Raw genomic sequence first — 27,087 nt, 5'->3', positions numbered from 1 at the left:
AATTCTCCCAATTTTCACAGTATTAAATGGCTAAGGGGCAATTTTCTTTGAATAAGTGTTCTACAAATGAATGAGTATTAAAATATCACCATTTTGCAACCCCCAATGAACTGACAGATCTAAGCAATGATCATTAATTCACTTCTGCATTTGCTTTGTGCAACTCAATTCTTCCTGCTTTGTGAATACCACTGTGGCAGACTGAACACTGGAACCCAAAAATGTCCTCATCCTGTTTTGTTTTGTTTTTTTTTTTGGTACCAGGGATCGAACTTGGGTCCTTGTGCTTGCACAGCAGGTGGTGAAACCACTGAGCTAAATCCCCAGCCCAATGTCCTCATCCTAAGCCCCAGAATGTGAATATTATTTTATGGAAAAATTGACTTTGTAGATGTTATTAAATCAAGAATCTTGTGATGGGGAGATTATCTTGGATAATCCAGGTGAGCTGTAGGGATCACAGGTGTTCTTATAAAAGGAAAGCAAAGAGAGATTCAACTACAGGAGAAGTAAGGCAATGTGACTACAGAAGCAGGAACAGAGTGATGTGGCTACAATCCCAGGAATGCAGGAAGCCACCAGAAGCTGGAAAAGGCAAAGAACAGGTTTCCCCAGTGAGCTTCCAAAAGAAACCAGCCTTGTGAACTTTGGTTTTAGGCTTTTATGACTCATTTTGGACTTCTGGCCTTCAGAATGGTAACAGAGTAAGTATCTGTTGTTGTAAACTATGACATTTGTGGTATTTTGTTACAGCACCAATAGGAAGCTAATACAACACACAACTACAGACCTGAGTTTTGGGCATAGTTCTGTAAAAGTAGAATCCAGGATAGGTCTAAAATCACTAGTGTTATTCATGAATGGCAATTTTACAAAATACCTCTATTGGCTCAAAAACTAATTGAGGGATTCTCCCTCATGGCCCCCAAATCTACTGAGGAGGGAGGCAGTGTAATGTAAGGTAGGAGTCTGGAGATAGGAGTAGGTTTGAGTTTTGGCTCCCATTGAATTTATCATAGTTAAAGTGTGAACACTAATGTCCACATAAATTTGCCAAGATTTGTCTCAGTTGGTAACAATTAAAAATAAAGCACCTAGGCCTGGGGATGTAGCTCAGCGATAGAATACTTGCCTGCTGTGAACCAGGCCCTGGATTCAATCCCCAGTAACACAAAACAAGACAAAATAGAACAAAACGGAACAGAGCAAAACACCAACCAAACCAAAAACACCTAAGGGATTCTAACTTAGTATTATCTGTCCCGATCAGTTTGGTGTTGCTACCACAGAATACCTAAGACTGGGTGACATAAAGAGAAGACAGATATTCTCACAGTTCTGGAGGCCCAGATGCCCAGGATCACGGTGCTGGCATCTGGTGAGGCCTTGTGTGCTGGGCTGTAACGTGGCTGAAGCTCGTGAGCTGGCTTGAGAGTCACAAGGGCGACTTACTTTTACAATAGCCCATGCTCTGATAACCAACCTACTCCCAGGATAACAGCGTTAATCCATTCAGGACCTAAGTGCTTCTTAAAGGCACCACCTCTTGATACCTTTTCAAAGGCAATTTCTACATGAGCTGTAGGGGACACATACAGCCCTATCCTCGGGCACTTCAACGATTCAGCTAGGCTGTGGAAAAACATCTTTGTCACTGAATGAAATAAAAAGTTTAGAATGTTCTACTTAAATATCAGTACTCACGCTGGGTAACATTGTGAAGAATTTAGAAAATGACTGCGTTTTCAGGACTGATACTATGAACCCAAACATTATTGACTGTAACAGCTGTGCTGGGAGGGCTCATCCTTCCGCCTCTCCTGGGTAACCAAGCCATGACAAACTCAGTATAATAGATGCCTGTTTAGGGCTTGCCTACCCTGGTATCATGCAGAAGTAAACATACAAAATCTAAAGACTGGGAAGACCCATGCCAGGGACACAAGTGGTGACATTTAGAAGGATCATGGAGAAAGAGTCTTATTTGAATAGTGTCATTTGCCCATAATTGCAGAGAGGTTAATGGAGAGACTTATTTTGTCACTTTTCTTCACAGTGTATTTAAGAAGAATGACTTCACATTTCTTTGGAGAATCAACCTGTAGAGTTCTCATAAAATTACTAGGACATTTTGATAAAAGGTATTAATTACATAAAAGTAATTTATTCTGCATGGGGAAAAAAGATAGAGGAAGCATAACTGAGACAATTTAATAATTTTTTTAAAAGACCCAAAGCTTAAAAATAATAAAAAAGCTGAGCATGATGATGCACTCCTGTAATCCCAGCACTTGGGAGGCTGTGGCAGGAGGATCACTGTGAGTTCAAGGCCAGCCTGGGTTACATAGTGAGTTCAAGGCCAGCCTGAACAACATAGTGAGACCCTGTTTCAAAACAACAAAAAAGCAAAAAACAAACAACAAAAAACCCAACAACACACACATACATACACACACACACAAACCCAATTAAAAAAACTCCCCCAAATACTGAAATAGTGTACAGAAAATTTTGAGATGCAATAGAGAAGCATTTTTTGGGGAGGGGGGAATCTTGAGAAAGAAGAGTTGAATATGAAGTAGTTTGTTTGATTTTCTTTGAGAGAAATATTTCTCGTTCTTATATTTCTCTTCTAAAACTCTACAGATAGTGACTGAACAGTTAATGTTAGTTATGTTTATTCTTGGTGAACTATAAAAATGATGGACAATTTCACTGGGAGATTGAAAATCTACCACTGTCTTCACACATAGCTTTGTTCTCATAATCAAGAAACATGGAAACAGAAGCCAAGCTTTCCAAGTCTTTTAATATAAGTAAGTTCAAAATTCAGGGAAAAGTATTTAATCTGAAAACAGTTACATGAAAAAACCCCCCTGGAAATATAGTCAGAATAAGTACTCAATCTTTATTATATCTTATCTGGTGTCTCTTGCTGGAAATAAAAATATTTAGTAAATTGAGTAATTTTAGTAAAACTAGTAATTCTATGGAAAAGTTATCAGAACATAACTATACACAAAAACCAAATCTCTTTATATAGTTAAAAATTTTTTAAAAATGTTTTGAGTTTCCTGTGCTGTTACAAATGTAACATTGTTTTATACAACATTCATAGAGGAGGCAAGGTTCTTACTTTCAGATGACACAAATTAGACAACTGTTTTCAGTGAATAACTGGCTTTCATTGGGAAATTTAACTACAAGCTGTTTTTCCATAGAAAGTTGCTTGATATTCTACGTTCTATATGTAATACAAAATTTAATTTTTCCTACCTCAAAATGACCATATGAAAATACCTTCCAATATACGCAGAGTAATTTCACAGTGGAGTTTTCACTTTTGGGAAGAAGCTGACCTGGGTAATGAATGTGCTGCTAGACCTCATTATGAGGACAGTCAGAGTGGGCTTCCTTGTTAGCCAGACACCTTTCCACCTCATCAGCACCCCAAAAACTATTCTTAGAGACAAGACAAAGCCCGCAAGAGAATGGAGGGTGAGCGATCCACAGTTTGGAGAAACTTCCAGTTACGTGGCTGGTTAGATGGCCTACATGAATGCACTTTATGTCCTCCCGCCCAACACCAATCTTCTCTTTCACATTTCAGAATTCTGTCCTCCCCACTCTTTATCTCCATATTACAGCACTGGCTCGGGGACAGAGTAAAGCCATACCTTTAAATGGCCAATCATACTTTTTTCGCTATGTGACTAGAGGATTTAAAGTCAAAGAATGGTCACTGCCTGACCAAGTGCCCGTCCTAGCATTCATCTTTAGGGTACAAACCCTTAAAGTAAAAGGTTGTTCAGTACCCATCAGTTTGAAAACACACCAGTGTAAACACTACCACTGACTTCCATGCATCAAATTCAGAATTCAATTCCATGGAGCCAAACAACTGAACCAGGAGCTTTCAACAAAGTGAGTCACAGGTCACTGAGCTCTAATTAGATTTTGATTCTTGAACTAGACTGGCTTACTGACACTCTGAGTGTCACTATCAGAACAACAAAAGCTGAGTTTGGGGCAGGGACAATGGAATAGGTGGCCAGGTATCACTCATGTGCGTCCCCATCTATCTGGAAATTCCCTGGAAACAGAAGGGGGCCAAACAATGTACATTCTTGGCCCATGTCCTAAATCTAGAGACTCAGAATCTTTGGAGATAAACTCAAATCAATCCATATTTAAATAAACATTCAAGAAAATTCCATGGCCCACCTAGGAAGATCCCGGAAGAGCACAATCCCTGCTCTACTCAGAGAAGCTATTTTTCTTTGCCAGATTCCATTTCTTGCCCTTTCCATTATTAGCATTTAATGTTAATTATGATCACCTCTGGAAAGTTTTCTTTCAAATAATAGGGTTTGGGGCTCTGAATATAAGAAATAAGCTTTCAACTTGCACAGCTTCAAGTTCACTGGACTCTCTGACACTTTCTGTCCATTTCTTTTCCAAAATTAGGTTCAGCAACTTTGTGGGGGCTTTTGAAGACCTAGGAAAGCAGCCATCTTTTTTTTTTGATATGGGGGATCGAACTCAGGTCTTTGCTCTTTCGAAGCAGGTCAGGGCCACTGAGCTTAATCTCCAGCCCGAAAAGCAACCGTTTTTTTTTTTTTTGGTACCCACGATCTAACTCGGGTCCTTGAACTTTTGAGGCAGGCGGCAGAACGACTGAGCTAAATCCCTGGCCCGTGAGCAGCCATCTTGAGCGTAGGAATGTATTATACATTTCAAAAAGCTAGGAGAAAGGGTTTTGAAAGTTTTTACCATAAAGCAATGAGGAATGTTTGGGGGGACAGGTATGTTTAATGTGAGGTAAATAAATATCACATAATGTATACCTGTATGGAAACATGACATAGTACCCCATTCATATTTAATTTTTGTGCGTCAGTTTAGGTTAATTTTTAAAAATATGGTTCAGAAGTGGGGCGCAGCAGAGGCTATTTCACTCATCATCATCATCAGAACATCATCTCAGGGGCCAATGTTCCAGCTGGCCATGGTTTTGTCAGAGATTCTTTCTTACACACCAAAGACAACATTTCCCAGGGCTTCCTGAGCAGCCCCAGTCAGATCAGCACATTAGTTTGGACTAGCGAGCTTAGAAATCAACCCATCAAATTACATGGTAATTTTGATAATGAATATTCAGTTCTTTAAGGAAATTAATATTTTTTTACTGGGCTACCAGAACTAGATCTTAATGGGAAACTTTTCCTCTTGTAATGCATTACTGCTCTATGGTTGACACAGGGGTAATGGTATGGGTGGAGTTGGCAGGTGTGTTTATTTATATGTGCACAGCCTTCTGGGACAATCTCAGAGCAAGAAATACAAGAAAATATGTATATTTCCCAAAGGAAAAAAGAAAGCAGATTTATGATTGCCTCAGGGTGAATGGGGAAAGATTATGCAGGCAGGGAAAACTTGGGGGATGATGGATATGTTTACTATTGTGACTATGGTGGTGTCAAGGGTATGTATATACCTATGTCAAAATGTATCAAGTTGTATAGCTCAAATACATGGAGTTTATTATATGTCAGTTATACCTACAATTTAATAATAACTTCACAACCACTTTAAGTCCCAAAGAACTAAGAGGATGAGAATAACTTAGGAGAAGTGGATGCTTAAAATAAAAGAAGTGAAGTATTAGCATTATTTGCTCTTTAACAGTTAAGTTCAGTTGTTTACTAAAAAAGTGTTAGAAGGAACAGATGAACTCAAATAGGATTATATCCCGTTTTATGAAAACTTAATATTCTTCCATCTATAACGAACATATTTTGAAAGAAAGCATGCCAGAAAGAAAAATTTGCATAAAACAACATCATTGTTTTCCTACCAATTTGGAGATACAAAAATAACTAATAACATGTAATTATGGGGTAATTTTTAATCTTTAAAAATTAACAGTGTTTGGGGCCAGGGATTTAGCTCAGTGGTTCTGCCGCCTGCCTTGCAAGTGCAAGGACCTGAGTTCGATCCCTAGTACCAAAAAAAAAAAAATAGTGTTCAATAGGACATTAAATGAAGTGGTTTTCAATACTGAAAAATTCCGAAATTATGCACAATACTGTGAAAAGAACAGACCTGTGTATCCATACCCTTCATTAAGTTAGTACCAGAAGATTTGGGAAAATCAAACAAGTCAGATGTTGTTTTGAAAACAAAAGGACACAGACAATAGACAAGTGCTTTTCCCCTTGAGTCACATGTAAACTGCCTTAATCATGAAACCTCATTTACTTAAAATACTGGGCATGCTGGTTAGTCATAGCAATTTTTAAATAATTCATTCCTTACAACTCAGTTTCAAATTAAAGCTAATTTTTCTTACACAATTTGCCACTTCATCTAAAAGCTGAGACTGCAAAAAATAAGTCTTACTCTTGAGAAACAAATGTATGCTCTTAAAATTATGTATTAAACAACCCAAAGTCATGTTCTATTTAAGAAAAAGATTCACGCAATGTACAGTCTGGAAATACGAATTTTAACAAAATAAATTCAGACTTAGAAAATTTAATCTGGGTTTGATACGTAGTATTTTCTTAGTTCCACTGACACATTTTTCCCCATATTTCCCCCAAAGAACATTTCTAGAGCACAAAATAGATTCATAATGATTTAATTAGATACATTTTATATATCCTGAACATAAGGGCTCCCATAGAAATAAGCTAGTATTTTGTACACAAACTTTATTTACTGTGCCACATCATAATATACTGAGCCAAGTGCAAACATTTATTACATCCCCTGGTGTGTGTGAAGCTCTGCTCCCACAAACACTTTGTTATCCAGGATGACAGAGAACAAGTTTAGACAAGATGGATAATTAAAATCCACAAGGCAATAACAAAAATATAATTCGGATTATGATTATGAATGCTTCTCTGGCCACAACTGTAACCAGTACTAAGCAGAGACAGATTAATCAGGTTTTCCTCCCTAAAGCCCCTCCCACCGCTCCTTGGAACAGGATCTAGTGATTGATTAGTGGAGGGGCTGAATGGAATGGGGCCAGAATAATCAAGAGAGCAAAAGCTTTGGAACACTGACAACGTGGCCTCCTTTGTACTGAAAAGCCCCTGTTTGCTCCTATCCAGAAAACCACATTCGGGTCCTTCCCCACACATATAGTTATTATGTAGTATTCAATGTACCTTAAGTGAGGTTTATTTTTACAATTGCCTGGAAATTATGGGGAAGATATTTTAAAGTAACCCATGAGAAAATAATGATTTGATTAAAAAAACCCCAGCACAATTGGAGAGTAAAATTCCATCTTGGGTAGTAGCATCAGAATCAAAATACTTAGTTTCTGGCTGGCTCTCCAAATGCCGGTGTATGCCACTAATCTGTTTCGTCTACAGGGTCATAGTCATTTATTGTCAACTTCCTAAATGACCTTATCAAATGAGAGGTAGGGATTTAGAAGTAAATCATGTCAGAGGTGTTCAGAAATATCAAGTCCTCCACTACCCTGCATCATTTTAGGGGAAAAGAAAACAAAAAATGTCCCCGAAACAAAAAGATTTATATAAAATTCCAAGGAATACATTAGGTTTTATCATCAGAATAATCTAATACTGTATCCTTTGCTGTTCTGTCCCCAAAGTCTACATATTATATAGATGAAAATTCCAATAAGGAAGTCTCTATAACCATCAGTGTCAATAAAAAATGAAAAAGAGGGATGAAACCATTATACTAATATGGGTGTCTGAGGGGGACATCAGTCAATCGGGTGTTAAAGGAATATTATCTAAAACTTAATTGGCCCGCCGAACGGTAATAATCAGGGTACACGAATTCCAAAAGAGATTCTAAATCTGCTATAAAATATGGTGATTCTAATTAATTTGACATTTTTTTCTATTGAAATCCTAATCAGAGTTATAGGTTAACTTTGATCAACATTTTGCAGGCTGAATTTATTTAATCAAGGTCCTGACTACAATGTTTCATTTTCTCAATTATAACCGTAGTATAATGGTTGCTTCCCTGATGGGTCTGGGTGCTCTTCCAGCTTCCTCACTGATGTCAGACCTATCTGTCATCGGCTGCTTCCCCTTCCTAATCTCTACCTACAGTACTTGACTTTGATGGATTCTTATATTTATGCTGTTTTGAGACAGTTCAGGAAAATGCAAGTGCAGGCTAAGACCACTTTAAATAGTATTTTAAGCGTTACTAATCAAAGGAGAACAGCTTTCTGTGAGGAGGTCAGTATATTCTAATTAAATTACAATTAAAATGAAAGCGAAGTATTTGAGGATGGCGATAACAGGTTGTCAAGATGAATGAACAGGAAAATCATGGATGACAGGGAAGATTTTACAGGTGTAGGGCAAGCCATACAAAGACTGAAAATGGGAGCTAAAAGATTTGAGAAGCACAGGGAGGGTCTGGTTAAGTAGAATGCTTAGATCTGGTGATGGTTTAGGGAATGTATTTGAGAATGAAATTCCACTATAAACTTACTTGAACTGTACACATAATGTAAAGACTTGAATGAAAGGAGGGATGAGTTTTGGATAACTAAATATTGCTCCATCTAGTGGAAATTTTAGCTTTCCCTTACATTCTCAGCAGTTTTTGTTTGGTGGTGTATTAGCCATTATTAGAAATGGTGTACTGAGGAGAAATAACACTAAAATCAACACCTCCTAACTGAATATAAAAGGTGAGTAACCATATCACCAGAATTTAAAGTAACACTTAAATTTAGATGTTAAGAATCTAAGAATAAAAATCTAACAATAAAATGTGTAATTTTATAATTCTCTAGGAAAATCTCTTTAAGAGATTTAAAAAAAAGACATACAGGCATTTTATATAGTCATCTGCATGCAGAAACTTAGGAACACCAATGCAAGTTTCCTATGAAAGCTTCTGTATACTGTGGAGGAAAAACAAATCCTGAAGTATGCAAACACATTTCTGCCCTCTCCCCTGTTGGGATGGATAAATTCTTTAGCCTGAATTTTATATCTCTGCCCCTAGCAAAGTAAATTCCTAATATGTAGTTATATATCATATGGAATCACTTGATAAAAATAAGAAATATAATTTTGCATAGAACCCATTGTAACAATGCAAATAAGCTTCGAGCATTCTTGATTCTATTCTCAGTGGAATTGAAATAGTGCCGACCAGGTGGTCATGGGTTAGAGATGTGTGATACATTGTGCTTCTTTCAGAAACAGGACTGCTTATAGTACTAAGCCCACACTGAAATTTCATATGCTATTTGGCATTTCCCTCCAAAGTTTTCACATTGGTGACAACGTCCAAATCAAACAGATTTTGCCAAACAATAGGGCAAAGCTGTGAGGTTAGGTGGAGGAGGGATGGTTTGTTATCTGGACACAGAGCAGGAACTTAATGAACAATGTAAATACAGAGATCTACTCAGCACATTTTTTCCTTTGTGCCCTTCAGATATACCATGTAGCAATTCACTTATCAAAGTTAAACACATGGTGTTCACTTTTTAAATCCGTTTGTTAGTTGAGTCATTGTTCGGATCGAGAAAGTGAATCATGCCATGATTCAAAAGATCTGTCCTTTAAACCTATGAACATACATTTAAAAAATGGTTTATTGTACATCTTTGCATCTCTTAAGGCATAAACAATGACATACAGATGGCACAGGCCCTGGAAGCATCACTTCTTTTGGGGAGGCCGGCACACCACAACAGAACACACTTGACGTCTGAACTGACCAACTGCTGTGGCCCCGGAGCTGTTAAGAGAAAGGGGATGGTGCTTCCAGACAATGGACCAAACGTGTGGTTTATATATTGTTTTTTAACCCTCTTGATCAGGATTCAGCACCAGTTACAGTTTGGTTTTCTTTACAAATCCTTCAGACTTTGGATTTTAGATTCTGCTCCTTTTATTCCGCTTTCTGAGGAGGGTGTGGGTTTTTTTTTTTTTAAGGAGAATGGTTGCAGCAAAACAGAAAGGATCCAAAAGTGGTTAGGGGCTTTGTCTAATGCACTTTTGAAAGTCCATTATAAAGATGAATAGAAAAGCAAATGGTAGGTTTTTCAGTCAACCCAGAAACCACGCGTAGCTATAAGAAACATAATTGTGCATAGTTATTTATTCATTCAGAGTGTGATATGTGGGCTAGCTCTACATTCCCAGTTTACCAAAGAACAGGACTGTCTACTTTGCTAAACCCAGGGTCCTTTCGAAGCTCCCAATAGGTGTTGTTAGAAACCCAGGCTTCTCTTTGATTCGCATCAGTAACTTTTCTGTGAAAATATAAAGACCAACATTAGCCACAAATGACATCAAGGTGATCTGATAACTGGACCCTTTTCTGTAGATTAGACAGGGAGCCATAAGCAGTACCCTTTGTAAACTAATTAGGGTCCTATCTGCTCATGACCCTCCTGCTTCAGGCTCTGGAGTGCTGGGATTACAGGCAGGAGCCACCATGCCCAGGCATTTTTGTTGTTAAATGTTTGAAACAGAAGCAGGTAGGTGAGGAACTGAGGGAGGGAAGGAATCACTTCCAGGCAGGGACAGAGAACAAAGAGCCCCAAACAAGGCATATACAAACATTGCAACTAAGAGCTCCCAGCTCCAGCCCCATAGAATCATTTCTGCTTCCCTTGCAGGGAAAAGTATGCAACATCAGTAGCTGTACCAGCCTCTGCAGAGCCCATGTCTAATGTACACACTGTGGACACCTGAAGGGCCAGGCTGCATGTCTGCCCCAGGACAGTCAAGAAGTGACAGGTCTAAAGGACAGGAGGTTAACCTGAGGTTTTCTTTGTTTAGGCTCTGGAGGGTAAAAGATGGATTTGTAAACTACAGACTTATCTGTGTGATGGATATATAATCCTGCACAGAATCCTGTAGTAATCACCTACTATCATAGCACTGAAGGACTCATTAGGCGAAAGATATGTGTGATGCAAATCAAATTAAACCCTAATGAAGTTAGGATGGCCTTATGGATGATATAGGATCCCATCTAGTCCCTGGCTGAGGGAGTGGGAAAACGTTTCCAGCCTTGTAAAGGGTGCAGCTAAAGGACAAAGCCTCCTGGGTGAAATCCTCACTCTTCTCCTGCCCATGAGAAGAAAAGGCCTGTAGAGAAGAATTTCTTTTTATGCACCCTAACTTTTCACAAGTGCAAAATCTGATTCCATTGTTTTCACTGCCAAAAGTGAAATTACCAAACTGTTTAGTTTTTCTACCTTTAAGTTCCCTGGATGCTACACTATACCCCATTTTCTTTTCACCTGAAGTTTCTCATGACTTGTGACAAGTAAAGCATGTAAAAGATGAATTTATTATGATAATGAACTGACTTACTTAAAAAATTTTGGCATATGTTCAAGGTTGTTTTCTTCCATGTATCGTCTTCTAGATCTCTGGAGCTCCTCTACTCTTTGCTTCTCTGCTGCTGCAGCTTCTAAATTTCCTTCTTCCAAAAATCTAAGCAGAAAGCAGTTGGTGTTTCTATAGGTTATCCTTTTCTTAGAAAAAAAACTCATTTGCGTAAAATTGCACTCTGGGTGCTGTGAACACGACATACAGAACAGTGACACTATGGTAATGTTGCCTCACTCTCTCCCAGGCCACACCTCTGTCTGTCCATCAATTAACCTATGTTCTGTGCTTGCAGACTGAATTACGCATCCAGCAATACAATGGTAGGAGAGAGATGTGAATGGTCTGGACTCTTCTGTGTGGAGGCTCTATGTCTTGAGAGTGTCGGGACAAGAGCAGTCTAGGGTAAGAACAGTGGGAAAAAGTCACAGGTGTGCTCTTTCCCACAGTCCTCAAGGCACTTGTACAGACTATGGAGTGGAGCGTGGTAACTGGCTGTCCTCCCCATCTGTGCTGGGGACAGACTGAGAGGCAAAGAGCTCTTCTGTTTTGTTGGTGAAAGTAAGACTGATGGAAAAGGAAGTAACCGTTGGGGGTTGGGGATTACTAAAGGCCATGGAATAGGAAGTGAAATTTAAAAAGGGAATACTGAAATAGAATTAAAAAGGAAAAAGCAGACCCAATGGTAATTTCCATATGTCTCCATTTCCAAATCAGAGCAAAGAATGAGGATATACATGATACACACTGTACAGACTTTATTGGTAACATTTTAATGCCACACAGTGAGACTGCATGTTTTGGGGTGTGTGGGGTAACTTAGGAGAATCGAAAACTACAGCAGAACATTCAAAACTGAGAACATTTTGGCAGAAAATAAACACATTGGAAACAGAAAACTGATCGTGGGTGGAATTTGTATGGCATATATAATTTTTGGGAAAGGTGCAATGAACTCTGTAGGAGCAGACAATGAGTACTATATAATAAAAGTATTATAAAATATTACAACATTTATAAAATATTAACATTATTATATAATAATAATAAAAATAAGAATTGAGAAGGCATTAGAGATACTGCATTTTGAGTACATCTCCTACCCTGTGGGGCCTAAAGCATATTGGACCAGCTCTAGACTTTCAGTCAAAACATTTGTCACTGCTCCTGTTAGTTATTTTCTTATTCTTCAGTATAACATTCCGTCCATATATGTCACCCACAGGGTGCAGATGTAAAGAGGTAAAAAACACTGCATGAGGAGTGATCTGGATTTAGGGGAGAGTTTGTGAATTTGCAGTCCTCTAATAAATTTCAGGGATTAAGGCGAGATAATGATTTTGTTAAAACACAATTGTGTTGGGCTGCGGATTTAGCTCAGTGGCACCACGGTGGCCTCAAAAGTGCAAGGTCCTGAGTTCGATCCCACGTACAAAAAAAAAAAAACAAAAAAAAGAAACAAAAACCCCCCAAAACAAAAAAACTACAATTGTGTTATTGTTCATTGCAACTTTTGTGTTGAGATAAACTTGTTACGATCATCCTATAAATGCGATTTCACTTAGGGTAGAAAACTCAAATATTTCTGAGTGAATAAGTAAATTAAAGAATGACTGAATAAACAAATGGTAAAATGGTGGTAAAAATAAGTCTCCATGACCTCTAAAGCCCACATCACAATCTAGGTTACATCTGAAATACTGCTCCCATTCTTACCTTTGATCTGGCCGGAATCGGGCATCTGTCGCTGGGAGGAGATCTTTGAGTACAGGATCTAATTCATTGAGCTCAATAGCAAACCGTGTGAAGCCATAGTAGAGCTCATAGTTGGTTGGCATGGAACCTGGAATGAGGTCAATGAAACACTGTGAGAAGACAAAGGCTTCTAGAAAAAAAGAAGTCAGCCTACCCCAATGCAGTTAAATCCCATTCCAACACCAAATTTATAGTCACGAACACTCGATTGTGAATTAAATTGGTTATATTTTGCTAGATAGGGAAGTTTATGTTGATGACTGGAATGGGTAGGTTCATATATTTAATAAAATCCAAACTTTAAAATAAAACTGCACACATACAGAAGCAGTCCACACTGACTAAATTCCATATTTTCCTCTCACATATTCAATTGGGTAACTATATGTCAGGGTGGTTAACTATGAGCATTAAAATTTCACCAGAAATACTTGTGATTTATTTCCTTTTAAAGAAAGGAGACTACACAGAGCTAAATTAGTATTTATTGGCACTTCTTACTAAATTCAAAAGCAAGGTCTTTTGTGTGCTTCACTCATTGATGTAACTCAAATAACTAGCACAAAGCCTGATGCATTCTAAGTACTCAATACGCAGTTACTAATGATTGAACCACTCTACTACCAGGAAGCTTAAATACACATAAAGGTCTCTTAGGAAACCAGTAACTGATTTTAAAGCCAGAGATTAACTGACAAATTCCAGTGAAAACCAATCTCATGTGGAGACTTGTTCCATTTGTACCAGATATTCAATTATAGGCTAATGTATTACCAAAACTCTGCTGATGTCTTTTATTAAATGTCAATATATTACAGTATTTACTGCTCAAGTGAAAAAATTACCTATTCTGGTGAATTACTGAATTTGTAGATTGTAGATATTTGCAAGTTTTCCTTTTTTATATCACAAGGAAGGATATGTTGGCATATTTCAATTATTTAAATTCTAATGAATATACCTCACTTTTGAAATGTAGGCATTACATCTAGTGTGATTTTATGTTAGATTTTAACATATCATGTTACTGATGTCACAGATTTGACCTAAATTTTCTTATTATCAAGCATCAAATATTGGCTTTGACATGTAACTTACATGTGAAATATAAATGTAACTAATTGTTTTAAGCATCTGCATTTTAAATCCATAAAGGAAACACATGGTGAACTGCATGGCTGAGCCCTACTCCTGTTCCTTCTGTTGCTCCTGGGGCTCCCTCCAGTCTCACCTGGTCTCCAGATGCACTTGGCCGAGGGGGCCACGCCGCAGTAGAGTCCTTCGTGCCACTTCCCAAACAGCCGGTGCACTACCTTCCCTTCCTGATCTGTCACGACCCCCTGTATTTCATTCACATTGGAATTCCAATAATTCACCTGGAAAGCCAAACCCGATCAGTTCAACAACACTAATATCTCCATGATTCCCATAGAGAAAATTTTCTTTACTTTGAAGTCCCTCCTTCAAACCATTTTCAGAAATCTACCTCAAAGTGTTTTCTATGCAGGGTTGGCTCTCTAGTATTAGTTAGCTAAACTGTCATGAAATGGAAAAATTTCTCCTCCATGCTGTATGTAGCTTGGTGGAATGGAACAGAGAAAGCTCAGGTGCTATCCTACGAACCTAACATTAATTCCTAGGTTAGTGGTCCTCTTGTCTTGAATTCTTCCTTTGCTCGTGGGTTTTAATGAAATTTAATTGACTGTGCTATAGAAATAGCTGATGAATTCTGTAATACATGCAAACACGAAGGTGATACAGTAGACTTTACTTTAGACCACAGTGATTTGGATTATAATAGTGATGGGGTTGGATAAGTTTGTAGTGACTGGTAGCTGCCATCTATGTGGCTGTTCTATTCAAGTATTTTCAGAAAATGATAACTGCATTATAATTCACTCCCTAAAATAGGGTCACTTGAATATGTTGTAACCAAGCAGGAATAGAAATAGAAAGAAATCAGAAAACTTAGTACAGGCAAGAAGTGTTTTCCGGAATTTTACTTAATAAACTCCTGACTGGCTATCTAAAAAAGGTTTTTTTATTTTTATTTTTAAATTAATTTTATTGGTACATTTAAGGTATACAATATGACATTCATCATTGGAAATTTGCACTTTTAAAAAGAAGGTTTTTTCCCTGTTTTGAAATGGTGCCTTTTTTGACCTCCACATGTCCAAAAGCCTCATGTCTTCAAAATTCTGTAAGTTGGTCCTGCTTTTTTATCTAAAATGTCCTAAGACCAATAACACAGGATAGATTCACTTGCTGCTAGCCATTCATTCATTCATCTGTTTGGGACAAGGTCTCACTTTGTAGTTCAGGCTGGCCTTGAACTCACTAGTAGCATAGGCTGGCCTTAATCTCACAGTGATTCACCTGCCTCAGCCTCCGGAGTGCTGGGTTTATAGGTGTACTCTACCACACCCACCAACTCGCTGCTATTTAATGTCATTGTTCTGTTTCTTCCTTAAGAAGCTTTTATTGTATTATTACTATTATTTTGTGTGTGTGTGTGTGTGTGTGTGTGTGCGTGTGTGCATGTGTGTGCACGCTACTGAGGATTGAACTCAGGACCTTCATACTGAGTTGAAGATCTTCATAATAGCCTTTTTTTCCCTAGTTTTGAGACAGGTTCTTGCTAAGCTGCTAAATTGGCCAGGTGTGTGCTACCATGCCCTGCTTTAGGAAGCATTTTGTACTATTTTTCCTTTGCTGTTCTATTATATTATTTACCTTGACAAATGTGAGTTTGCAAATGCAAACACTGCTTTTGGTATTTCTAATGGTTATTTCTCCATAATGCTCTATCCATCTTCTCCCACTGAGGATGTTGTGTATGCATGTAGTGACTTTATTCCACACGTAGTAATCTCCGTACCTAGTGAAGAATATAACATTAAGAACAAGAAAGGTCACAAATATATTATTGTTTCTACTAATTAGAATATCTTTTGGGCAATCCTTCATCTTCTTCTCATTTCCAGAAAGTTTCTGTGTGGTCATAAACACTTATGACATCATTCATTCACTTAAGGATCGATTGCTGAAGTGTTTTCTCCCAGCCAGGTGCTAAAGCTATGAAGTCGAAGGGGGTCTGTTTCTTGCTCCTCTGGGGCCATCAGAATGTGAGGAGTAGATGGACATCTAAACACATGCTTAAGGTCAAGTGTGATGAAGGCCATAACAGACAAATGAACAAAAACACCAGGGGAATAAAGAAGGGCAAGTCCTTCATCCTTAGATCCGCCTGGAACGTGTGGGATGAGGGTTGGGGAAGATGTCCTAGAAAAGGCTGGGTTATATCTTAGTTTGGATGGTGAGCAGGAGGCTACTCTGCTGGGAGAAACTCTGACAAAGCCCCAAAGGCTAGAAGAGCAGGATGCACGGGGGCCTCTGATGCTGTCCTGCTGGTCAGCCCCGCAGTGTGAGGCAGGGCTGGAAAGGAGAGCAGACTTTTCATGTCTTACCAAACAGCATGGATTTACCCTGTAGGCAAGGGGCCACCTGGGAAGGACTGCAGGTAGGGAGAGGTTTAATCAGGGTATGCATGTAAGAAAGACTGCTCTAAAGATAGTGTTTCATAATTTGAATTAAGACCAACAGTGAGAATACTGTAATTATTTGGAAAAAGGATTGACAAGGATAACTTAGATGGCACAAATCTAAAGCAAACCCTGGGAATAAGGTTACAGAATTTTTGCTAAGGAATGAAATAGCTTCAATAACATTTAAATTTGTAGATTATGTATATTTTCAAATAAAATGTTACTTCAAAAATAAAATAAAATGCTAAGATCTAATTGGAATAATGTAGGCACTACAGATACCAGGGAAAACTTTTTTCTTCTTCACAAATTTTCAAATGTTGATAATTTACCTTCCTCTCCTCACCTTCCTTCATATTCCATGCACTAGCAAATTCTGTCATTTGAATAGACAAAAACAAAACCAGCTTAATCAAGCCTTTGGACTCAATGAAAATTTCAATTAATTTTAAAAGATTTATAGGCTATAAAACTATAAAAGGATCCCTTTATTTTTCTTTGACAAAATAACCTATAAATCTTATAAAATGCAAACTAGCATGGTGTCTGGATGTGATAGGTATGTGGATTTGACTGATGGATGGAGGACATGGAGAGAAACAGGAAGCTTTGGTACATTTTGAGATGTCTCATTTGTTTTTGTGGGAGTTCATATTCAAAACTGTAGTGAAGGTAACAGAAACTTTGGGGAGAGAGGGAAATGGACCCCGGGAACCTTCTAGAGGCTAAAGTACTCACTTCTGGTTTAGAAAAGTAGCTAAGAGGCCAAAAGGAAGAGAACAGAGAGCAACCTACTTTGGAAGCATAACATTCAGTGTTCCAACAGGCAGGATTTCCATCGACTTCCCCCAGAACTTGTTTTTCCATCTGATATCTACATGACATGGGCAGAGGACAAAAACATATACTCCATATCTGATCACTTGTTCTGTAAAAACTAACTTTTGTATTGCATTTGGCAAAGCACTTTGGTAATTACAATCGATTCTATATTGTGCATTTAACCTGAAAAGCTTCTGAAGATGGCCCTAAATGAAAATATTAACTGTGATTAAAAAAATCCACTACTGATATTTCTCCAAAATCATGCCCCATGTTTGTGTCTAATTAACAAACTGGAAGAATCCTGGAATAAGATGTATGTGTGTGTGTATTCACATATACATATAAACAGAAACTCTAACAGTAATGGCCAGATAGTAATAAATATTGTTAAGTTTAACTAAATGGTAAAAATAGTTAACATAACCAGCAAGCCTAAAATGTATGTAAAAACAATCGCAGCATGGCAATATCACTGATTTCTGTACACATTTTCCCCTGTACATGAAAGGGTTATGTGATTTGGGAGAACAGTAAAAAAATTAAAGTTCTCTAAATACAGATATGGAAGATTTATGAGAGCGAGGTTAATTCAGTGAACACTTTCCTATTGTGGTTGCTAAGACAGAGCCCAAGGGCCAGCACTTTATCTCAGGTGGCTTTCCATTTACTTGTGGAGAGTCACATATACCTGCACGTTTATAATGACCACCTAGTCCAATTTTGATGAACTGAGGGAGCTTAATGTTGTTGCCATACAATTTCTGGCTCTTGGGTATGATCAAGAAATGATGTATTGTATTATTTTGCCAGAAAATACAGCTACAGTGCCCTGTCATTTTGTGTGTTCAGGCTAAGGAAATGGTTATGAGAAGAGTCATTCTGTGAGCAATGAAGCACCCCCCCCCCCAGTGTGGAGAAACTATTTATACCAAGTGGTCACATCTACATACATATCCTCTTCTTTCTGAAAACGTTTGGAAACTGTAAGGCAAATCTGTAACATTCTGATAGGACTGGCTATTAGCGAGAATGGACTTCAGTTCTGAGCTCTAGTGAGTTACTGTCTACAAATCACTGCAATGTTACACAAGTGTCCCTTGGTATCCATGGAGAGTGGTTCCAGGACACCCACAGATACCAAAATCCACAGACACCCAAGTCCCTTCTGTTAAAGGCAATGGCAATGTAGGTTATATGCATATAACCTATGCATATCTTCCCATATACTTTAAACCATCTCTAGGCTACATACAATACCTAATACAATGTCAATGCTGTGTAAATAATCGTTATATTCTATTGCTTAGAGAATAATGACAAGAATATCTGTACATGGTTCAGTACAGATATAACTTTTTTTTCCGGATATTTTCTATCTGGGCTTGGTTGACTCTGTAGATGCAGAAACCCCAGATATTGTGGGATGATTGGATGATGTGCCATAACATCTTCTAGATTAAAATATCTCGCACACGCCAAGAACCAAGAAGGCTGAAGATACTACCTCTGCTTTACAGAAGCAGACAACCAGCCCCACCGGGATAAAATGATGGCTCCAGGTGCATCTGAGAGGCGCCCCACCGCTCCACGGCCTTGCTTCCTAGATAAACAATGTCGCCTCCTAGAGGACACCGCTTCGCACTTCAACCAGGAAATTTAATTTCTCAAACTGAGCTCCATGCCAGTTACCAACATTCTCTGAATTCAAAGGTAGAAATCTAAACTGAGTACAATGTATTCAGAAGCTAGAAACTTTTCCATAGGCTCATACATTTGACTTTAAATTATCATTGAGATACAGACCTTGCCAAAACACAAAATTCTTTGATTCACAGTGACAAGCAGAAATGGGTGGATGATGGCTAACCTGGTAATTAAGAAAAAAGAAGCAATGATAACAGTGTCAAACTCCCATAGATGATACACATTTTTATGATAAAAAACTGTCACCATCAATGAAAAACTACAAGTAAAGCATTTCTATAAGTAAATTATTCTCAAGATGTATAAATAAATCTGTAACTTTTAAGACTTTATGCCTAAACAAAGAGAACCTAGAACACTCAGTGGTGTTGATGGTCCAGATAAGCTGAGTTTTCTGTTAATCGGTTCAATCACCCATTCCAAATGGACAGTTGTCAAAAGCCGTTTTCATCACTGGACTGCCCTCCAACCTATATAGAAAGCTTGCTTACTTGTTCTGAGAAAAATCGGAATCCCTTGTCTTCTCTAATGCATTCGTACGTCTCCCCCAGGACTGGATTGAATGGCTTACTTCCTGCCCTGAAATAGGTGGAGCAATAGCCTGAAACTGCAAATGCAGCAACGAGAACCTGTTAAAACATTTGAGAAAGGAACATAATATAGGAGAGACCACTGCTAGGTGTGTTTCTCTCTATTCCTGTTTCATATACCCCATATCAACGGGCACTGACTTGAAGCCATTTGTATTTTCTATTATTTGCATAAATTTTCATTAATTCATGGGCAAAATATAAGTTTAAATGAGGTTAAACCACTCCTATGGGAACTAGCAGGCCACAGAGGGTAAGTGCTCTCCATTCATATGTCCACCCAGTTTTATGAGCCTCACAAAGTTCAAAGGTCCTGAACTCGGCTTATAGATTACCCTTGTCCATCATCTTAGCATGACATGCAGGAGGGTTGGAGCTGTGGTGCTTGTCAGAGGCCAGGGCCAGTTTTCCAGTCACTTGGAGAACAGGGCAAGGTTCCGACAGCAAGTTACTTTCTTGGAACTAAGTTCCTGAACAGGTGGGCTCTCTTGGCACTCAGGAAAAGCTAATAAGGCAAGGTTCAGCATGACTTCAACATCTATGGAGCATGACACCTTTGCAGCCTAACTTTAGAAATACTCTAGAGTGCAGAGGAGTCACAAAAAGTGTGCCTTCCAGGAAGGGCATCTAGAACTTTTTGTCTCTGCTTGATTTTACAAATGGAGCAATTCCTGTCTTACCTATGCAGTAGGAATGTTATGCAAAAACCAAATGTGTTAAAATGGCTTGTGGTTTATCCCAGGTCCTAAGGGCACAGCCCTGGCATTTATTACCATGCGCTCGTAGGGGTCATCGGTCTCTGAAGTCTTGTCCAGGAGCTCACTGTACTCCATCTCCTCGCACAGGTGCTGCAGAGTGTTGAGCGGCTCGTTGAGCTCCACAGGCATGGAGACTTTCGAGAGGTCTTTGCCGATGTTGTTCCGCAAGATGTTCCACAGGTTAATGTTACTGGTGTCGGGGCACGGAGCAGGCAGGCATGTGCGCCGCCCGTTTCGGAAGGCACCGCCCGTGAGCTCCCCGTTCAGGACTGGGAGAGGGACAATCATAGTCAAAGAGACTTTGCTTTTCGGATTTCACAAAATCAGGGAGGAAAATAACTGCTGCAAACAATTCTGATTGTGATACCTTTCTTGAGCCTTCATTATACTGCACTATGTCAAGAATAAACAGTATTTCTATTCAAGATTGAAAGCAAATGCACAAAGCAGCAGAGTATAGTTATTTAAACTAGGTGTTAAATATATTTAAATATTATTTAAGAAAAGGCAAGTCAAATAAAAAATATATGTTTAATAAGGATTTAAACTTTGGGTATGAGCAAGAGGTAAAACTTTTTCAAATACTTAAACATGTACTTAACAGATTTTTGCAATTCCTTATCTCAACAGATTATGCAAAATAAAAATTCTGGAACAATCAGCTGGAAAAGGAACAATTAGTGAGGATGAGAGGAGAATGACTGCTTATGAGTTCATAAGTGTTGTAATTTTGCATGCAGACAGAAGAACCTGGAAGCCAAAGTGATGCATACTTTGCCGAGAAATATTGTCTGCAACACTGGTGTTGTCTTCTGAGATATTATCACTCACATCACTGATGTAAGACTCGTCATCTGAAGCCTGTGGAGGGGAAGAACACAGAAGGTATCAGAATTCTTATTCTGATTCTTGTCTTGAAAGCTCGGATAATCAAGTGATTAAACATCAAAGAATTACTCAAATGAGAAGCAGAGGTCCTAGTGGGAAATGCAGTTGGCACACATGCAACTCAAAGGTTTTCCATGGGCCAGGATATGGGGCTGCTAGAAAGCTTGTCTTGCATAGCAACATGCCTTCGCTGGGGTGGAAAGCTGAGGAAGGCCAACATAACCAGAAATGTGTCCGGATAGTACACTAACAGTGTTCATAAAAGGAGGGCCTGGGACTTCCTCTAGAGGATGCAGGAGAGGCTGCCCAGAGCAAAGATACTTCAGCTGGGTGCTGAAGAACAAATAGGGTTGTCCAGTCCTTACAAGGAAGAGGAGTACAGGAAGAGGGAGGATATAGAAAGGCAAAGACCATGAGAGAAACATTTATCCTAGGAATTCTGAGAAGTAGAGAGCAGCTAGGCTAGGACAGAGATCGGGGAGAACAAGCAGAAGGTACCACAGTGATGGGCTTTTCACGCCAATATAAATGGTTCACATATAACCTTATGGGTTATCACAGACCAACAGAAACGCATGGATTTTGTTTTAGGAGGATCCTTGGCAGCTTTCCCTAGGAAGGCAGATGCTAGGATAGTGCACAGATCTGGTTAAGAAACACTGACAGCTTAGAATCAGGTGGTGTCTGCAAAGGCTGGGGAGTCATCAAGAGTTAAGCCACGCTCTTCATGAGAAAAACATGAAACTATATGAAAGCAAAATTAAAATGAAAACAAAATGAAGGACGAAGGTACATACTAAGGGAAGTGAGAAACAGAGCAGACAAGTAAAGAGGAATAAGAATCATAAGTGGAAAGGGAAAATCAATGTCTGTACTCCAGGGAAGAACACTGTTAATACTTATTTACTTTCTTCAAAGAAGACATAGTGTTATATTTTTTCTAAACAGAAAAACCAAAACATTTGTATTGTAAAGATACTAGAAATTACATGGAGGTAAACAGGTATGTATGAAAATACCCACAATCTCATCACTACAGGTAATTATGTTTAACATTTGGTTTGATGTTATCTCCCAATTTCAAATGCCTTTATAATCACAATGATACAACTACCTTTGAATGCTGAAAAAGGAATCAGTTCCTATATTCCCTTAGAGCATCCTGAATGGGATTCCACTACAGTGGCCATAGCTCTTTATCTTTATTTGGAAAGACAGCATATTTCATTGAATATTTGTAACACAAGGGATTTAACCAGCATTGAAGTAGTTTCCCACATTTTACTGTTATAGACAATACTTAGATGAACACCACTGTAAATCTGTTGGCTGATTTCCTTAAAATTTCTGTAACTGAATGGATCACTTTTAGGCTTTAGCACATGGTGCCAAATTGCTCTCCTGAAAGACTGCATTAATTTGCTCTCTCCAGTAGAACTGGGAAAAATCTATCTCTCCACATCTACTTAGCCGCTGTACAATGTCTTTTTTTTTTTCACTAGCTGTATAACTAATATACAAAACAGCTCTTTAACATTTGAATTTAATCATTTGTGAATTTATTTTATCTTTCATACATCTATCTATGCTTCCTTCCTCTCCGGCCTCTATCCCTCCCTCTCTTTTTTTCTTTTTTTGTGGTCCTGGGAATTGAACCCAGGGCCTTTCTTTGCACTGGGTTACAACCCCAGCCTTTGTCTTATTTTTTACTTTGGCACAAGGAAGGTCTTGGTAAGTCACTCAGTCTGGACTCGAACTTGTTATCCTTCTGCCTCAACCTCTTGAAGTGCCAGGATTACAGGCATGTGCCACCAACTGGCTCACACATTTTTCTGTTGTCATATACACTGCATTCATCTATGGATCCTGATGTATTTTTTTAAGTTTGTTTATGCCAACCCTTTTGGTATAAAAAATTAAATGTGTATGTAATAAAAACAATTCATATTTACCTTTAAGATTGCTGGATTTATTGCTGATGTTTTTACAATTAAAGTTGAAAAGAGTTCACATATTTAGAGTGACAATGATTGCATGTATGAATGAATAATGGAACTTTTGCTTTTGCACACTGAGTAAGTCGATAAAGATAGCAAATTGAGAATAAAATCGATTTCTGATTCCCATTTTTGCACCTGGCTCCCACAGTTCACAATGATTGCAAAAGAGCTGAAGGGTAAGTCATCAGGCTCAGCAAAGCTTTTTAGTTTAGTAGAGGAAAAATAAATAAATAAAACTCTTTATTCAATTTCTCTGAAAAAAGCTAATGACAAGTATGTTTAAAAGACACTGCCCTCATGAGTCAAATTCATAGTTTATGCATGTCTAGTCTTATTTGTTAAGAAACACTCACGTTTATCCTATAAAAACTATAAATGTCCATTTCTCTTCAATTTCTGATCTCTACCAAACTAAGATATCCAAGAGACGACCCAATACCACTGGTATGAAACAATTCTACAGTAACAGTGGGCTCTAAGAAAACTGCATAATGTCACATGCATGTACGGGGGCAATAGCAAAGTTGGGGTTGTCTTGCTGTGATCCTCTCATGTCATCCTGTAAAAAGAATAAGGCTCTTAGTATTATAATAAAATCTGTTTTATTCCCCATGGTCAACAACTCTTGGAGCCAAATATTCTCTTTACAAACTTCAGGATTCAAAAGTGTTTAGGGAATTTTTTTTTTCCTTGAACATGAGGAGGCATATAGCAGTGCAGAAACAAGTTTAAAAGCAGGAATAAGGCAAGTACATCATTCTGGGAGCAAAGGGCCATTTTCTTTTAACAGGAGCCGAGGATCTACTAAGAAAAGTAAAGTGCATTGGTAGATATCACAAAGAGGCCCTTTTTCCCTCAGTAATGGAAAATGTTGATGTAAGACAGCTAAGGCCCTGATGTTTCTCAGAAGAATTATGTGTTAAAGATGAAGCTCTGCTTCATCTGTTCAGTGATATTTATGGAGTATCTGCTCTGGCCTCACAGGGTTTCTCCAGTGCTGGAGACACAGTGGGAAAAGTCTCTATCTGCATTGAATTCTAGTGGAGAGAAACACAACAAACAAGTAAAAACATGAAATGTAATTTCACTAGATAGTGGCAAGTGTGAAGGAAAAAATAAGGCGGAAAGAGGGATATAAAAGGTGAGAGGAGATGAGGAATGATAACTCTTGATTAGAGACAGGTCAGCCACTGTGGGCTTCCCTGAGGGTGACTTTTGAGTATGGGACTAAAGTGAATGTAGAGAGCTGAATGTGTCTGTCTCTGGGGGATGCCCTGCAGCTGTGCAGACAGATGGAGTGCAGGACATGCAACTTGAGGTGACCCTGCAGCTGCTGCTAGGGTGGGCACACATATAGTAAACTCTCCAGGTTGGCTTGCCAAGCTCGTTAGTGTGAAGACTCAAGGGGCCTTCTGGGAGGACCTTATCAGAAGGAAACTTAGAGATGAGGGCAGATGAGGTTCACTCACTAACCAAGCTTTGTTGAAAGGGAGGAGCAACTCTGAGAACATCATAGTAACAATCACTTGAGTTTATCTCCTGACCTAGCCCCATAAGACTGAGTGTTGCTATAAAGGGAAGGTGTATGTAGAGAGATAGTTTTTTCTTTTTTGACAATATGTAGAATACAAGGCACAAGGCTCAGGTGTAAAGGTCAGTGCTTTCCAGAGTGGGTTGCAGGAATCTCTCCTACAAGGACAATCACAAGGTGTCTTTGGCAAGTCGAAAGCTCCAGGAGTAACTGCTGGCTGCTGGAAGGTGCCAGAGTAGAGGCAGCATGAGGCTGCACGGAAGAGCAGGACCAGATTATAAAGGTCGTTGTGGATAGCTAAGTAGTTAGGATGTTATCCTAAGGACACCGAAGAACGGGGATGTGATAGGAAAGGATCGGAGGGGAGAAGAAAAGAGACAAGAAAACCGGTTGTGGGACTTGTGGGGTGATTCAGGTGGAGAAAAGATGGGGGACTGGATTACAGTGGTGGCACTGAAGCTGCAGGACAATGCCTGGCTGTGAGAGTTTTAGATGTCAGTGTGATGTGATGAGTGAATCTATATGGGCAGCTGGAAGAGAAAAAAATGGGAGGAAGGAAAATACCCAAGTGTCTGATGTGAATATTTAGCTAGAAGAGCCTAAAACAGTCAACTAACCAGTGAACTGTTTTTATCTTGGGGGGGTGGTGGTGGTATTTGGGAAGAGGTTTGTTGATTCTTTTGTTTGTTTGTTTTGACAGGCTGAATTAGAGGTTTTATGAGTACCCAGGCAGCAGTATCTCACAGGTAGCTGGTTCTGTGGATCCTGAGCTGCTCTTTCTAAATCTACTCTGTCCTTGAGCTTTAGACTTGCCTGTCTGAACATCTGACAAGTGGCCCCTTGAGAGGTCCTGCAGACTCATGATGCTTCAAAGTAAATGTACAATCCCCATGCTGCCCTCAAGCTTCCTCAGGCCTCTAGGGATGCTGCCACTTCCCTAAGCAGCACCAACATCTTGCTTGGCCTTATGCAATAATCTGCTGCCTCTCGTCTTCACTTCTGTATCTCTAGTACTTAGTGAAAGTGATATGTGACATCCACTAAGAACTTGAAATCAGGGAAATAGGTTTGTTCTCAGAGAAAGAGGCTATAAAATCATTGGATGATGGGTCTGAGCTCAGATAAGGTGCAGTCAAGTTTGACTATAATTTGATTGAAGGATGGAGTACTGGGTCAGCAGTGGGAGCTCAAAAAGTTAGCCACAAAGGAAAATTCAAGCAGCATGTCTCCAGCATAGTGGACCTTGGGGGCAAGGACACAAATACTTTTCTGTGCGGCAGAGCATCCCTATAAGCGGAAGGGGGTATGGAGCCAAACATCTGGCTCTCCTGACCTTAAAGTTCGCTCAGCTCACTTCTGTTTACATTTGCTGCTCACTAAGCAGCTCCTGACTACAATTAGACTTGTCCTGCAGATTTGCCTGTAGGCAAAGAGAGTAATGGCAAGCATTATTATTCTGTTCATCTGATGGCATCACACATCATTAAACTAGTTGTCTTGCTTGTGAATGGAAATCTCACTGAACCTGTTAATACCTGCCTAGAGATCTCAGAGGCAGGTGCATGTCCTGGTACGCTAACAAATTCAGCACCTGATACAAGAATCCTATTGACATTTCCTCCGCTATAAATACGATATGTGTTCGTTATTTCCTTCTCCATTCCGCTTTACATTTGTTTCTAAAATTAGTCATAACTGTAAACATCTAAAAACAACTACTACTAATTGTTAGGATGTCTCCTTCCCATTCTATTTTATTGAAACTATTATTTAGCAACTACTTCATTTTTTGGGTAAAGATGTGGCACAGATTTGCAGTACCACAAAGCCCTAACCAATTATGTGGGAAAGTTCTGGCTGCATCCCTTATGAAAAAACAAAACAAAAATCAAAGCATATTTGAGTAAATTTCAGTAACAGAATTTACAAAGCCTGCCCCAGAAAGAGATCCCCTGTTTCTAAGACCTTGCCAAGGTTCACAAAAATGAGCAGCAACCCAGTACAGCTCCAAGAACCACAATTACCCACCTAGGTACGTGCTAGACATGATCCATCTATCCTCCAGTGTAAGTCACTGGCAAAGATACACAATATGTATGTCTGTGTGTGTGCC

At 38.9% G+C, this 27,087-nt stretch overlaps 1 protein-coding gene across 29 annotated transcripts in view; it reads right to left on the bottom strand.

Annotated features, from left to right (window-relative positions):
* Positions 1 to 2,790: 2,790 nt before the first annotated feature.
* The window catches only part of Osbpl6 (oxysterol binding protein like 6), a 210,889-nt gene continuing 186,592 nt past the window's right edge, over positions 2,791 to 27,087 (bottom strand). For all 29 annotated transcript variants that reach the window (XM_087196566.1, XM_087196597.1, XM_087196563.1 and 26 more), the window contains 10 exons: positions 21,329 to 21,416; positions 20,571 to 20,824; positions 19,699 to 19,836; positions 19,307 to 19,370; positions 17,474 to 17,552; positions 15,867 to 16,011; positions 14,362 to 14,506; positions 13,092 to 13,218; positions 11,358 to 11,480; positions 2,791 to 10,285 (listed from right to left, as the gene is read on the bottom strand). In XM_087196566.1, coding sequence (XP_087052692.1) covers positions 10,177 to 10,285; positions 11,358 to 11,480; positions 13,092 to 13,218; positions 14,362 to 14,506; positions 15,867 to 16,011; positions 17,474 to 17,552; positions 19,307 to 19,370; positions 19,699 to 19,836; positions 20,571 to 20,824; positions 21,329 to 21,416 — 1,272 coding nt within the window. In that variant the 3' untranslated portion in view covers positions 2,791 to 10,176. The remainder of the gene's footprint in view (positions 10,286 to 11,357; positions 11,481 to 13,091; positions 13,219 to 14,361; positions 14,507 to 15,866; positions 16,012 to 17,473; positions 17,553 to 19,306; positions 19,371 to 19,698; positions 19,837 to 20,570; positions 20,825 to 21,328; positions 21,417 to 27,087) is intronic.

Source organism: Heterocephalus glaber, unplaced genomic scaffold, assembly GCF_053883595.1.
Source record: "Heterocephalus glaber isolate CG9 unplaced genomic scaffold, H.glaber_assembly_v1.0 deba00000347, whole genome shotgun sequence".
Taxonomy (NCBI): Eukaryota; Metazoa; Chordata; class Mammalia; order Rodentia; family Bathyergidae; genus Heterocephalus; species Heterocephalus glaber.
This window is presented reverse-complemented; position numbering and strand designations above follow the sequence as displayed.